The 16325-nt window shown below is 38.5% G+C and overlaps 1 protein-coding gene across 2 annotated transcripts; it reads right to left on the reverse strand.

Moving 5' to 3' along the window:
* Window positions 1-1419: 1419 nt before the first annotated feature.
* crata (carnitine O-acetyltransferase a) lies at window positions 1420-14070 on the reverse strand. 2 transcript variants are annotated; one of them, XM_053485882.1, is made up of 14 exons: window positions 13911-14070; window positions 12742-13020; window positions 12123-12241; window positions 9058-9111; window positions 8774-8939; window positions 6991-7165; window positions 5763-5941; window positions 4988-5088; window positions 4778-4897; window positions 3922-4044; window positions 3241-3376; window positions 2825-2887; window positions 2516-2653; window positions 1420-2383 (listed from the first exon to the last, which is right to left on the reverse strand). In XM_053485882.1, the coding sequence occupies exons 1-14, from the start codon at window positions 13941-13943 to the stop codon at window positions 2168-2170; spliced, it is 1902 nt and encodes a 633-aa protein (XP_053341857.1). In that variant the 5' UTR covers window positions 13944-14070; the 3' UTR covers window positions 1420-2167. The 2 variants fall into 2 exon arrangements, with proteins under 2 accessions (XP_053341857.1, XP_053341858.1); XM_053485883.1 differs by lacking the exon at window positions 13911-14070 and adding an exon at window positions 13509-13851.
* Between the last annotated feature and the right edge of the window lie 2255 nt (window positions 14071-16325).

Raw genomic sequence — 16325 nt, forward strand, 5'->3', positions numbered from 1 at the left:
CCCTAAATTACCACATTCATTCCATATTGCTCGTACAAGATATTGTCTTTTGGAACACGTACTGTATATCAGAATCTTCTGTTCTGTTTATCCTTTACAGGGTCGCAGGGGCCCCAAGCCTATTGATGGGAAATTGAGGGCATGAGGCAGAGTACAACCTTGCATTGTGCGCCAGTGCGCAGACATGTTGGAACTGGTGTGGGGTAATTCTTCAAGAGTTGGACTCAGCTCCTTCGTTCCAGTGAAAGGAACTCCTAATGCTTCAGCATACCAAGACATTTTGTGCAGTTTCATGCTCCCAACCGTATGGGAATAGTTTGGGGATTGTCCCTAAAGACATGGATGATCAAGTTTGGTGCGGAAAAAAGTGACTGGCCTGTGAGTCCTGACCTCAACCTGATAGAACACCTTCGGAATTAATTAGAGTGGAGACCAGGCCTTCTTGTCCAACAAGCCTCACAAATGTGTTTCTGGAAGAATGGTCAAAAATTTTCATCTACACTCCCAAACCATGTGCAAAGCCTTCCCAGAGAAGTTGAGGCTGTTATAGCTGCAAAGGGTGGGCCAACATCATATTAAACACTGCGGATTAAGAATTGGCTGTTGCTCAAGTTCATGTGAAGGCAGGTGACCAAATACGTTTTGCAATATAGTATACACAGGTACTGTACAGTGCATCCGGAAAGTATCCACAGCACTTCACTTTTTCCACATTATGTTATAGTCTAGTTCCAAAATGTATTAAATTCATTATTTCCCTTAAAATTCTAAAAACAATACCTCACAATGACATGAAAGAAGCTTATTTGAAATCTTAGAAAAATAACACAAAAAAAGCAAGTCACATGTACAGACTTTGCCATGACACTCAACATTGAGCTTAGGTGCATCCTGTTTCCACTGTTCATGCTTAAAATAGACCTCCAAGACAGGATTAAATCGAGGCACAGATCTGGGGAAGGGTACAGAAAAATATCTACAGCATTAAAGGTTCCAATGAGCACAGTGGCCTCAATCATTTGTAAATGAGCAATCAGGGGAGAAGGGACTTGGTCAGAGAGGTGACCAAGCACCCGGTGGTCTTTCTGAAAGAGGTCCAGCATTTCTCTGTGGAGAGGAACACCTTCCAGGAGAACCACCATTTCTGCAGCACTTCACCAATCAGGCCTGTATGATAGAGTGGCGAGACAGAAGCCAGTCCTCAGTAAAAGGCACATGACTACCACCTGGAGTTTTCCAATATTTTTTTTTCCCAATTTGAAAAGACTTCAAAACTTCTTTCCACATTTTCAAATTGTTGTTCACACCATCAGGTGTCCCTTGGTCGTCATCTATGTATCCTGCTGCCATTAAGATATATAATTATTTAACCAAGCCCTAATTATTTAGTGCAAATTAATTCCAGACATGGACTTTCTGAACTTCGTTTATTGCTGAACATAAGAATGAATATTAGAAATTAATTGTTGCAGAGAACTAACTATTTCAGCACTTGTAGAAGTTACAAGTTACACATTAATTACAAAAATAAAATAAAAGTTGTTTATGCAGTGCTGTAGCGATTACAATCTCTAAATACAGTACATGGTACTCGCTATAACAAGAATGTTAAATAATTTACAGTCTGTGCAAATCATTGTGCACATAGGTCAAAAAACATCATTCTGGCTCATTATTAAAGTATATAGTAATAATCTGATTCGCTAAGTTAAATTTCACATCTATATACGCTCTCTATACATATGCGCACACAAAATTGGCATAGTGGTAAATAATGACATTTAAAATCCTACTTAGGTTTTAAGATTTAAAAATTAAATCAATAGGAAAAAAAGAAATTAAACAGCTGTTAGCTCTATTGTACAAAGGATGAAATGAATGAATGCCAGTAGTCTCTTAAGAGTTTTGTTAAATTTGTTTGAAATTTTATGAGTTATTTTATTCCTACTTCTGAGGAAAAAACAAAACAATTAAGTGCCATCTGCTTCAAGTGACTACTTTAGTCACCAGGGCAGTAAAACCTAATAAAAAAGTCTTATTATTCCAAACAATGGCTCCGTGCAAAATGACTGGCATACTGTTCATGAAAAGTTATTCAGCTTGGACTTAATGTCCTCTCAATACTTCAATGAAATGGCCACAGAGTCAGTAGTGAGTTTCACTTCATTTACAGCTTGGATTTGAGTGTCTGATCCAGCAGCCTCTTCATATCCAGCAAAGCACCCTCGAGAGCGTGGGCCAGGTGAGTGGCACTGGTATCTGCACAGCTGTTAAAAGAAGACACTGCAAAGTTAATGTGTTTCTCCATGGGGTTGTAGCAAACCCCATAGCCATCGGGCACAACTGGGCCAAAACACATCACGCAGTCGGTCTTAGCTGGGACCTGAATGGAGGACGAGAGAAAAGAAGGCAGGCATCAAAGTATAGTCATTGGTTTTCCTCAATCATACTGAGATTGAACTGTATAAAGAAAGTGCATGCTGTGTCCATCACACCAAAGTAAAGATGTTTGTACCTGGCTGGTGGAAAGTTTATAGTGATTTGCTGAGGCATAAGACTTGTCCTTGAAGATTTCTGGTAGGACAGACAACTCTTCAACAGCCTGCAGCTTCAGGCCAAGCAAATGTCTGTCGATGGCTTGTCCATGGATCGCCTACACAAAACATACACAAATACTCCTAGGACCCTGGAGCTGCAAGACTGTATCGCTACCCAGCTGTATCATATTGCTGTATCAAACGTACAGTAGGACCACCCAGCTTTATCACCCATGCATGTCTCTACAAATTGTAGCATAAGTTTAAACCCGAGTCTAGTCTCTCACCATGTCTGTGTACGCTCTGTGTGCCTTCACTGCCTTCTCCAGCAGGGTCACCTTCTCTGGGTGCTGTTGGTCAAAACAGGCATCTTTTAACATTATTAGAATAACAAATGTACCCTGCACAAAATACCACTAGGGCGGATGCAATACTGTAACTGTCATTTGATTCAACTATTAATAAGCCAAATTTATCCTGTATTTACATTTATAAACATCCATATCTATACAATTTCTATTATGTATTCAAACTTTCATGCACAGAAGACGTCTGATTAACTGCTTACAGAAAGCTTGATTCATGTAACTTTAAAAGGTTACTCTATAGTTTCTGACATTTAAGCCCCATGTACATAAAGCCAAAGAGCAATTTGTAATGGTGTACTGTAAAGTAATAAGAGCTGAAGATAAATAAAACCAACCTGCTTGACAGGGTCATCCATGGCTCGGACAAAGTTGGCAGAGTCAATGGATGCTGAGCGAATGGTGTCTGTTCGGCCAAGTTTAAACATTCGCAGAGAGGCACTCTCGTAGGTGGCACAGCAACGCTTATACATCCTAACACATTCCACCAAAAAAGAAAAAAGTTGAAATGGCAAGTTTTCAATTATTTAAATCACAAACTACGTACCTAATGTACCTTTGAGAAATCAGACCAATATATCCACTTATAGAACATACATACTACAGGTAGTCACCAACTTACGAACATTAAAGTTCACAGATATGAACGGCCCAGTTCACCAAGTTCGGCCCGGTTCCACTTCCGGTTCAATCACAGAAGTAACTCTCATGAATTGTATGTAAAATAGACATTGCAGTGCACCAGATACTTATAATTATTTACAATATTTTAGTATATTAGTAAATGTATAAAATGTCTGGTATATTATGTTTGTGTGTGTGTGCGCGCGCGCAGGAGAAATGAGTCCGGAAGCACAATGGTGGACAATGGCTGTTCTGTAAAGCTGTCTGTGCGGTGAATACTACCAATTTCATATAATTATACATATAATGCCTGTACATGTTTATATGGTTAGCACAAAGTCATCACAGCTTTGAACAGACAGAAGTAAGCAGTACAGCTTATCTGCTGAACTTACCTGTAATATGCCAGCTGTAGAGCCACCTGAATAAAAGCATCAGGACTCATCTTGTATGACTTTGGAACATTTTTACCAAAGTGGGTGAACACAACGACTTTCGCATCCAAATCATGAACCATTCTGTGGAAAAGACATTAATAATGCAGAAAACAATAATAACATGTGCGCACAGTAGCGCAGATGGCTTTACTGTAATCCTGTGTGCACCTACTTTCTATTTTATGTCTAACCTTTTAGATCAGTGATTACAGCTCATCTCCTATCACACACACAGTGTGTGCTATTTGACTTTGTGGCCACATCAAAGCCAAACTATGCTGCTGTGCTGATACGCTCATGCCAGCATGTTTTCATGTCAGTGTAACTGCCGTAAAGAATGATCCATCATGTAAATCATATTTGCTCCCTGATGGGGCCTCGGAGGTCTCTTTCCACTGAACACTATTTTATAGAAGGTTTAGCAAACTAAAGTTTGTTGGTCTACAAAATACATGCTATTTAAACAGTGCATGTTGTGAGGTCAGTTAAAAGGCCATGCATTTGCATATAATTATTATAATATTATAATAATTGCATATGATTTGTTGCTGTTCTGTAAACTTTTTCAAAAGTCTAGAGAATTGCAACAAATCAAAGGAAGGGTTATATAGCACACAGCCTTTTAACTGATCTCAGAGCATCATTATTAATAACTACAGCTTAGATGCATAAGAATAAGATGTATAACAGGTTTATGTATTAATTTGGCAGTCCACAAAAAAAAAAAAAAACTCTGCACATTAACTATTTTTGAAATTCAAAGATGAAGGTTGAACTGAATCAGCAGAAATGGTTTCAATCTAGAGCTTCTTACAAATTCATGTTTTGCTTGGCCTCCTCAATGTCGCTTTTAATCTCTGGTGTGATGTTGAAGCGCAGTTTCTGGGGCACAGGAAGAGGAGCCAGGGGGGAAGAAATCATCTCTGACTTCTTTCTAATGGACAGGACCAAACATAACACTTAGGACCTGCTGGAATTATATTTTAAAAATAGTCTGCATTAAAATGTTTATCATGATGCTTACGTATACTCCACCACATGATCAATCAGCGCAACGATTGGAGGACCTTCTGCAGGGGCGTGTTCGTAGATCAGACCGCATGTCCCATCTTCACCAATGATAAACTACACAGAGAGAAACAGCCAAACTCAGGGCTACAGCAGGGGATTTCAAATGACCCCCTACCTATTTATCCATTTGCCAACTCCAGGACATGTCAGTCCCCCCTCCCTTATATAAATAAGGTTGCACACATTTACAGACCATATTTACTTAAAATCTTTTCTGAAAGTTGATTTTAAATCTTAAAATTAAATCTTTAAATTATTAATCTAGTTAACCCAGTGTAAGTATGTATCCAAAGTTGTAAACATAAAAGCACTTTTTGTAAGTCGCTCTGGATAAGAGCGTCTGCCAAATGCCTAAATGTAAATCTTTTTTTTTTTTTTACATAGTTAAAAAACTCTTTATTTGGGCCAGCGTATAAAAATATTATGTCTTCTTGTGTGATCCTGCATTTTTTTTTTCCCCAAAAAGTAAATTGACTGTCGTGTATAATTCTTCATACATGCCAAATTCTAAATCCTAAATCAGACAAGTTATTTTTTACTTAATCCAAACAACCCCACACAAATTTGATTGATATTACATAAAAAATAGATTAATTAAAAAAACATGATTTGTGACAATTTCTAAAAAAAATGGAGATATATGTAGTATTGCAAATAAGCTCTTCAAGTGTGTTCATTCTTTCAGTATATTACCACTGAACTGATCTTTATCCTCTCCCCAGGCTAACCTGAAGTGTTTTATCAAACCAGCGGTTTCCACTATTCCATTGGCTGCCTCCTCCATGCAGCATCTGTAAAGCTGCTCGAGTATGGTACATCTTGTCTGCGACCCGTGGCATTGGAGAGTCCAGACACACTATAAAGATGCTTGTCTGAATTTTCTGCACGGACTCCTTATTTTTTCTATCTGGAATATGAAAAAAAATATATATTTTTTTAAATAAATAAATAAATAAATAAATAAATATCAGCTATTCTTTTATCAAACCATTTATACTGTGATCAAGTTGAAATTTCATATGTTAAAAGTGTAACTTTAAAAATGCTTTGATCTGGGGAACCCCTGCATTTTTAGCTGAATTCAGACAAATAGAAAACTAAAATGTGGCCAAATTAATTTGCCTCAACAACCCTTAAATATTTTTTATACTCCACAGTCTAGTGGAAAGCCTTTCCATAAGAGATATACTGTATATTAAACAAGCAAAGAGGGGGCTGAATCAAAAACTAATGCTTAGCAAGCAAATATCCATGTGAGGTCAGGCATTCACCAAGCAGTCATAACATTAAAACCATTAACATTAAAACCACTTAGGTCTTGTGGTACCGGGGCAACTGTGGCTTGTTTGTCCGGTGCATCCAATACACTCTGAATGACTCTCAAAAAAGATCTGGGGAGTTTGGAGGCTGTTTAAAGTCTATGATACTAGACACTTGTGAAACGGCACTACAAAACAAAATCTAATTTAGATCAATGCACTAATCATTAATGTTAACTTAAGAGTTCAAAGGTACGCCAATCATCATGTCAGAGGCTTACTGTATATAGACAAGGAAATTTAACAAGGAGTTTTCTGCAATACTGTTAGTATCACAATTTTTTAAATATCCCGATGAATAATGATTTTTTTTTTTGTTTTTTTTTTGTGGTTACAATTCTAGCCAAACATAGCAAATAATTCACTCCTACCACACATGACACTGGGCTGCTTGACAATGTGTGACCAGTTTAGAGCACACCAACTGTACGAATATAAAGAAACTGCAACATTTTACCACCTCAAATGCAAACAAATATAAAAAAAATTTTGTTGTTGTTGATTTTGGAGTCATACATGAATAACCACAGAGAACAGAATCCCAACACATCACTAAATCAATTTCCCAAATCTCTACAAATTAGCACTGAACACCCCTACTGCAGGTCCACTCCCCGAGGTTACACACTTCTCTGACCTTTAATGAGGTTGGCGTAGGCTTTGCCCCAGCTGTCGCGATGATTGGAGGTGAGGATGCCGATCGGGTCCTCGCTGGGCTGCGGGGAAGAGTTACAGATTTTCTCCAGCTGAGTGTAGAGCTGATCCACGGTCAGCGGAGTGCCATCATTGTGGTATACATCCAACACAAAGAACTACAGCAGTGCAGAGAAGATAGAGAGAGAGAGAATATTGTCATGTACAGTTGTGAATGTCATTGCATTGGGCTTTCAATTATTTCTTTCTACTGGTATTTCTCTGAAAAAAATCTTTAATAGTGGAAAACACCAGATTTTATGGAACAAGATTTAATTTCCTTGAGGTTTTTACCCTATTAACACAGGGTCAAAATTATACCAACTCCCACTCAGATAGTTAATTCAGTGGTGCGGAACATCCCTAAATGTACACACTTCCAAATATTTTCTTTTCTAAAAAATTATTTAATTTTTGTGAAGCTGCTTTGAGACAATGACCATTGTTAAAATGTACCACAGTACAACAGGAAAGTCCAAGGAGCTCAGCATGAAAAGGATGAAAGACATATACAAATCAGAAATGTCTCTTGGAGCCTAAATCCTTAATCAATTTATAAAATTGCATGTAAAGTACAAGTTATTACTCAGTGTAGCCACTTTGCCACGATCTGGAGGAAGACCAAACGGTCGCCATCAGCCGAGATAAAGGTGGTTCAGGTAGTGAAGAACCAGCCTGCTGAAACACCTGTCTACAGTCAAGCCCGTTTTACATCACCATGGACTGAAAGGCTGCCATCCAAGAATGAACTGCTCCAAAATACTGACTAAGGTTGACAAAGAAGACGCCATCTGGAGAAAGGTATGTTTGGAGGAGTAAAGGTGACTTATTTAAGCCCAGGAACACTCGCTCTTGTAGATTCCTTCTTTACAATATCAGAAGAATTTGTCAATTTCTTTCTTCACAGGCTACTCAGGTGCTTGTTCAGTCCCATGTTATTTCAAGACTGGACTACTGCAACTCACTCCTGGCAGGCCTGCCTCTGTCCACGATTCGTCCTCTGCAACTGATCCAGAATGCAGCAGCACATCTAGTTTTTAACCTTCCCAAGTTCTCCCACACCACACCATTCAAAAACAATGATGCTTGCCTACAAAGCTAAAAATGGCCCAGCACCTACTTACCTCTCTGCTCTAATCACACCACGCACTGCACCATGTTTCCTCCGATCCTTTAGCACTGCTCGTCTCATCCCACCCTCTCTCAGGGATCGGGGTCGGCATTCATCCAGGCTCTTTTCTGTTCTGGCACCTAGGTGGTGAAACGAACTTCCTCTAGATGTCCGTACAGCTGAGACTTTGAATATCTTTAAACGACGACTTGAGACGCATCTGTTTTGTAAGTCGCTCTGAATAAGAGCGTCTGCCAAATGCCTAAATGTAACACTGTATCAGTTGTTGTGGTGTGTGGTAGCATCACGCATTGGGGCTTTTGCCAGTGTGGATGGAATCATAAAGACATCAGAATTCAGAATTCTTTAGCATATCCTTAAATCTTCAGCTTAGATGGCTGAGACCTGAACAAGACTATTTTGTCCTGTTGAATGTTTCAAAGGGACAAATTGATCCCAAACCCACATCAACACTGATTGAGAAATCAATACTGGAGTTGCTTACTCATATCAAAGTACAGAACTTAGGTGTGGAGGGGTCAAGGTGTGTGTGAGCATCCTGCCAGTTAAAAAAAAAAGAAGGTGTTTCGTGAAGAATCTGCCTCTGTACACTGACCTGGAAGTTGCGCACTACGGTGATGTAAGTAGGAGGTCTGCTGCTCGAAGCGTGATTCACCACAGAGTCACTTGTTATCCCGGGAATGCGGCAAGAGGACAGAATCTGATAATACTGATTCATACACAGTGGCTTTCCACCAAGATACTCCACTGGTAACGTTTGACTGGAACACAGAACGTGCTTGTCATTAGAAACCAGCTTTAATTATTTCATTTTGACACGGCATAACCTGCCAATTTAGATACGAATTTTGGAATAAATAAAAAAAAATAAATACTCACTTGTCAATCATGGTTTTGAAATCCAGAACCCCTGCAATCAATGAGGCTGCGTACCTGTGAGAAACAAACAGCAATGCACATTCAAACAAGGACTGGCAATGTTAAATTTACACCGTTTTTAAACTTAAAGTAAGCAGATTATACGGGTGTCCTTTCTACAACTGAGTCACAAATTTAATTTTGAGTTGATTGTAAAAATATAGACAAAATTCTAATTCAATTTTTTTGTTTTACACGGTATATTTTACACAGTATGATATGCAGTGAAATGCTTAAACAACTGTAAAAGAAAAAAAGAGTATAAGAAGATAAAGGTGTGGTTAAATAATTAATTTATAATGAATTAATTAATTGTAGCCTACCGTTTCTACTACCTGACCCGCATGGTCTTTGTTTTACTCATAACCAAACCATAAATAAATAAAAATAAGTTACACACAAATTACCACCTGGCAATCACTTTTTTCGCAGGACTCTGGCATGAATGGGCACAGTGATCTGTGTCGTTATAATGGCGTCGACAAACCTAGTTGCTAAAAAAGGTGCAAATTCACCTATCTGGCAATACTTTGGCTTTAGACCGAATGAAATAGGACAGCCACGAGATACATCTGAAGTAGTGTGTAGGATTTGCGGTAAAGTTGTCCATGCAAAAGATGCGCAGATGACAAATTTACATGACCATTTGCGTGTTCACCATGCCGCGGAATACAGTTCATGGCCAGTGTCATTACGAACAACTGAACCAGTGCTCCGTTTGAACGTGTGTTCAGCACAGCGGGTAATGTTGTTACTCCACTTCGCAGCTTATTAAAGCCAGAAAAGATGAACGTGTTAGTATTTCCGTCCAAAAACCTTCATTTTTAAACTTGTTTTTGTTTCAAGGTCTGTTCGTTATGGTAAAACCATGGAAAAGCCATATTTGGTGTAGATTATTCAATCCAATTTAATAAAAATTATTTCGATTTTTTCTGCTGTTTTTGTATGCCTCATTTATTAATGAAAACAAACTAGTTCGGGTAATTCGTTTGGAGTTCACTGTAAAAATTGAAAATTGAAAGCATGCATTTTATTTGGCTATATAGTGTGATTAAGTGTGTGTTTTTCGAGCGCTGGTTGCTGGTGGGGCCGGGCAGAGGATCACGATGCCGGCTTAGCATCGTGCAGTCTATCGGCCATCGGCGATGAACACTGGCATTGTCTATCGACCCAACCCTAGACTAGGTGATATTTTGTCACTGCCTAAAACACAAGTTACACCAATATTTTTTCACTTACTCATTTTCTATACTGCTTTATTCTGTATTCAGTGTTGCAGGACCTGGAGACTTAGGGCACGAGGCAGGATACACCCTGGACAGGGTACCAATCCATCGCAGGGCACACACACACTCATTCATACACTACGGGCAATTTGGGAACGCCAATTAGCCTAACCTGCATATCTTTGGACTGTGGGAGGAAACCGGAGTACCTGGAGAAAACCCACCAAGCACGGGGAGAACATGCAAACTCCATGCACACAGAGACGGGAATCGAGCCTGGCCGGGAATCGAACCCGCACCCTGGAGGTGCAAGGCGACAGTGCTAATTACTACACCACTGTGCCCCCCCAATAATTACTGTTTGTGGACATTTTTTGGCTCCTTATTCAGCATAAGGTAAAATGTTATTGTAAGTCATGCTGCAGCAGTTGCCAAAATATTTTTCAGGAGTATGGACATCAGGTTCTTTCATCGATTTTCGTTGCACTTGAACGATTAGGATCTTCAAGCTAATTTTAATATTACACAAAGATAAAGAGAGTAAATAAACAGAAAATAAATAAAATAAAAACAGAAAATCATCCAACGTGGCTGAATTGATACAATTCTGCAAGAAAGAGTCGGCCAAAATTCCTACACAGCAGTGTGATGGACTCATTGCCAGTTATTGCCAATGCTTGATTGCAATTGTTGCTGTCAAGGGTGGCACAACCAGTTATTAGGTTTAGAGGCAAATACTTTTTTCACATAGGGCTAGGCTTTTTAAAAACACAATTTAATGGCTCATTTAAAAACTGCATTTTTTATTTATTCAGGTTATCTTTGGGCATAATTAAAAGGTTTAATCATTTAAGCGATTAAATAAAGGAAGTAAGCATTTAATTTATTTCTTTAAGGAAGACTGGAATGGAAAGCCGGCTTTAGAAGGCCAGAAGGATGAGAGAGAGTGAAACCTATAGGTGGGTGTAACACAACTTACTGGATGGCAATTGCCATAAAACAAGAAAAAGGTGGGTAATAATCAACAGTCATATGCATAGTTAATATTGATCTCAAAAGGCAACACACATTTTTGTAAGTGGATTTACAATCCCAAACGTTAATTTCAGCATGATGTTGAAGTTTTATTAAACTTTCAGATGGTACTGCTGCTCATTGGAGCTGACATGATACAGGAAAACTGTACTGTAATTTCAGAACTGTGCATAACTGAGAAACGCCTATATTTTATGGAAACTAAATTTTGCATGTTGACAGATTATATCAGATAACAAGACACATTTGACCTCAGTCACACTTAAGTGCACTTGTGATCCGATCACCCGAGGCGGATCTTAATACCAAGTTTGGAAGTTTTGCTTCATGTGCTCAGTCTTGCAAAACACAACAAACACAGGCCTAAGGACAGTCTTTAGGTAGTGAAACCTGGACTGTATGAAATAAAACTAAACCCAAGTGTAGCACTTCCTGCTATTGCAGCATTCTGAGTAACTCATAGTAAGTTCAAGTACAACTGGGTTAGTGTGTACAAAGGTCATTGCAGCTGCCATATTTATTATTAGTCTTGGAATCACTGGCACCAAGCCTTGGTCATGCATGATGAGCTGTGTACAAGTCATTAGTTACATACGAGTTCTATATTATAGAAGTCTAGAATTAGTCTAGAATAAAGTAGCGTTGTTTGTTATTTGGTTTTGCTTTCAAAAAAAGAACAAATAATGAAGTGACTAATTATTTAAACCATCAAAGATTTTTCCAACATTTTTATACACAAGCATACCAATACAGTGCTGTCCTGACCTTATTTGACCTAGATGGTCATTAAATTCTAAGCGAGGAAGGACGACTCCAGGACTCGAGTGGACAACCACAGGCATTCGGTAGTCCAGATATGCAGTCTTTAACCACCAGTCAGAGAGCTAGAGAAAGAGGGAAGAAAACATAACATCAACATTCTCTGTGTTATGAAATACTATTTATTAAAAAGATAAGTCAGCAGATTGTTAATTTAAGTACCAAAAAAGTCAACACTGTTTGTGCCTGAATTACAAATGGTGAGAATCATAAAGCAGAGCAAGTTAAGATTGAGGAAAGACAATGTACCTGTAGACTAAAAGCTTGATTGCTGTGATATTTGGCATGAATAAGGACACACTGCACAAGTACAAGGTCTTTCCAGGTCATTCCCCTATCCTTGCGTAAAACGTTTTTTTCTTATCTCTATGCTTGCTATGCTGTTTCATGGCTTCTTTCTTTAATCACATAAAGGGAACCCATACAACTCAAAAGAAATGTCTAAAGACAAATACAACTTGGTCTTGGTCTTACTCCGACTACAGAAGTTGGATGCTTTTTCCAAAATCATGTCCCTGTACTTTTTTCAGACCAACATGTTTCCAGTGTTAGTAATATGTTGTACCCAGTTTTCCAGCTTGCTTGCCCTCCTCTCCAGGCTTTTCTGCAATCTTTCTCCCACTTCACCGGGCAGCTGGAACTCCTCCAAGAGTCTGCGCGTGTGTTTCAGCTGCTCTTCATCCACTATAGGTTCCAAAGCGGTTAGGTATCTATCACATGTCTGTTTCAGTGGAGGCACTGGAAGCTTTGGGAGAGACTCCTGATGAGCCAGATAACGACCGGGTATCTTAGTCACGGACACCGGCTTCACCAGAAAGGACGGCTTCGCCATGCCACCCTTCGCCTGCAAAAGAAACAAGGAGATGCAAAAAAAAAAAGAGGGGGGGGGGGGTTAACATCTGATTGATGTTTTCTTTTCTAAAAAAAAAATTAATAATTCTTTAATTTTTTGTGAAGCTGCTTTGAGACAATGACCATTGTTAAAAGCGCTATATAAATAAAATTAAATTGAATTGAAAGAGAGTATCAAAATCAGAAACGGGACATGCGTAGCTCACTGGTTAAGCCACTGGACTTTTGATCAGAAGGTTTAAGTTGCCACTGTTGCAACAGTTCAGATGTATAAAGAGATAAAAATGTAAGTTGCTCTGTAATGCCGTAAATGTAAATGCTCCTAACATCAGGATACAATTCACTTGCACATATTCATAGACTTTTAAACAGCTGTAATTTTAGGCCAGTTAAAGGAAAAACTCCCTGAGACGACATGAGCACTTATATCCCCACAATAATCCATTAAATTAAAGCAACTGTTAACGCAAAAACTCTTACCTAAAGATTAAGCGGTGCTTGAACTAAACAGCTGGTTTAAAAACTATTATGATTATTACTAACGTGCTAATCAAACGCAGCTCAAGTTAGATTTTCCAGCCAAGTGCTTTAGTGACTCCAACAACATCTGATCTGATTAAACAGTCAGCTTCATGTCGTGTCAGTAACTAAGCCTATAAAATCCCACTCAGATCTCAGTTTCAGAGTTCATTTGTTAGTTCGATACATAAGCCGGAACTGGTACTCTTAGCCCACAGGTATCAGCTAGCTAACCAGGTTGCTAAGCTACAATAATGTAGCAGTAGATATAGAGTAAAGAGCTAAGAGCGAACCGTTCCGTATTTCACTCGCGCAAGTGTCCGTGTACGGGAGAAACAGAAACCGGATACAGTCTCCACTCACCATGACCCTGGACAAAGTCCCCAGTAAAGTCATTGTAGACGTGGTTTGGCTGAAACGCCCCCAAAAACAAACTGTGACAACGTTCTCACAAACGACACCACGCTACCGCCAGAGATATGATTCCAATCTCCGAAGCCTAAGTCGCCCAGAAGGGGCGGTTCCAAATAAGGTAGACGAAGACCTGTGTTGTCTTTTTTTGTGACGTGACCAATGTGACGTCACGCCCTACGTGTCCAATCAGCGTACTGCGCGCTAAAGCAAGCCCTTTTAACATTAGCTTGTGTGATATATATATATATATATATATATATATATATATGTACAGCTGTACATATATATACATATATATGTATATATATGTACAGCTGTGTAAAAAAATGTGAATATATTTATCCATAATTAATTCAAATGTGGATTTATCATGGACTTTGCATGTGAAAATCGTAATTTTTAAACATTCAATTTTTTTTTCTAAGTTTTACATATGTGAATTGTGTTTTGCATTTGTGAAACGTATATTATGAATATATATTTTTTCGTTCACGTGAATTGGGTTTCACGCATGTGAATTGGGATACGCATGTATGCATCGAGTCTTTTGTGTGAATTATTAATGAGACTATTTTGCTTCCATATGTTTCTATGGGTCACGGTATTCTGTTATATCTGAATATCACCAGATTTGCTGTTAATTCATTAACAGCTTAAATGTGTATAGCATAATGGATTAAAGCTCCATGATTGCAAATTTGCTTTGGTGCCGTCACTGAGCCAGAGAGCAGTTGTCATTTATAGGTTTTATTAAACAGGTTCACGAACAGTCTCTTCAGTCACCATTATTTCTTACAATATGGTTTCCTTTCAATAATTCAAACTATCAGAGGTACTGGGATAAAAGTTTTTATTTCTGAGATAAACACTAATGTCTACAAAACAAACCAAAATAGAGTTTTTTTTTTATTTTAAACATTTTAAAAGTAACTTTAGCTTTAAATAAAGGTTGTATCAATTGTATCAGGAGGTAAAGACAAGTAGTTGCAAAAAATGTACTTTATTCATTCATTCATTTATTAATTCATTCAGGAGATTGGTTAAAAATGTTGATTTATTAAAAATAAAATAACACCAGCATATATATATATATATATATATATATATATATATATATATATATATATATATATATATATATATATATATATATATACTCAGCAAAGAAAGAAACATCCCTTTTCAGGACTGTGTATTTCAACAATAATGTTGTAAAAATCCAAATAACTTTGCAGATCTTCATTGTAAAGGGTTTAAACAATGTTTTCCATGCATGTTCAATTAACCATAATCAATTAATTAACATGCACCTGTGGAATGGTCGTTAAGACCTTAACAGCTTACAGAAAGTAGGCATTTAAGGTCACAGTTCTAAAAACCCAGGACACTAAAGAGACTTGTCTACAGACTGTGAAAAACACCCAAAGAAAGATGCCCAGGGTCCCTGCTCATCTGCGTGAACGTGCATTAGGCATGCTGCAGGGAGGCATGAGGACTGCTGATGTGGCTAGGGCAATAAATTGCCATGTCTGCACAGTAAGACGCCTAAGACAGCACTACAGGGAGACAGGAAGGACAGCTGATCATCCTCGCAGTGGAAGACCACGTGTAACAACACCTGCACAGGATCGGTACATCCGAATATCACACCTGCGTGACAGGTACAGGATGGCCACGACAACTGTCACACCAGGAACAGACAATCCCTCCATCAGTGCTCAGACTGTCCGCAATAGGCAGTCCATGAGGAGGAGATGCACTGCAGTACTTCAAGCAGCTGGTGGCCACACCAGATACTGACTGGTACTTTTGACTTTGAGCCTCCCTTCATTCAGGGACAGATTGTGAAACATTTTTAGTTTATGTCTTATGGGGTTGACTCTTTGACTCTTTACCGAAAGTAAAAACAGTTAAAAGTCAGAGAACGTTTCTTTTTTTGCTGAGTATTGAAGCGTTTTACCGCTAAAAGAACGTTGGAGATACGAGTGAGCTTGTTTGCTGCCCAATGCAAATGGCTGGGAGTACTTTATTCAGCATACAGCATGTATAGCATGAGCAACCGATTCACTTTGAGAACCTCTAATTTAGCCTAAGCATGAACCACAACACATTCAATAGGATACACACACCTAACACACACACACACACACACAATATGGCCAAAGCCACTAACCCAAACACATTTCCCCAACAGGGTAAACACACAGGAACCCTTACCGCAGGGCATGATGTCATGATTGTTTTTGTTTAGTGATTTATTTTCTATATTCTACAACAATACTGGGGATTTTATTTTAAAATAACACATATGGAATTAGGTTATTACGTAACAACAAGAAAAACAACAGTTAGTTGTTATTTTAA

Source organism: Clarias gariepinus, chromosome 24 (genome assembly GCF_024256425.1).
Source record: "Clarias gariepinus isolate MV-2021 ecotype Netherlands chromosome 24, CGAR_prim_01v2, whole genome shotgun sequence".
In the NCBI taxonomy this organism is placed as follows: domain Eukaryota; kingdom Metazoa; phylum Chordata; class Actinopteri; order Siluriformes; family Clariidae; genus Clarias; species Clarias gariepinus.

Coding starts and splice junctions, on each gene's coding strand:
- crata (XM_053485882.1), bottom strand. CDS start 13,943: ATGACTTTACTGGGGACTTTGTCCAGGGTCATG. Junction 9,112..12,122: donor GACCATCTAGGTCAAATAAG/GTCAGGACAGCA, acceptor TGTTTCTCACAG/GTACGCAGCCTCATTGATTG. Junction 5,942..6,990: donor CTACGCCAACCTCATTAAAG/GTCAGAGAAGTG, acceptor TTCATATTCCAG/ATAGAAAAAATAAGGAGTCC.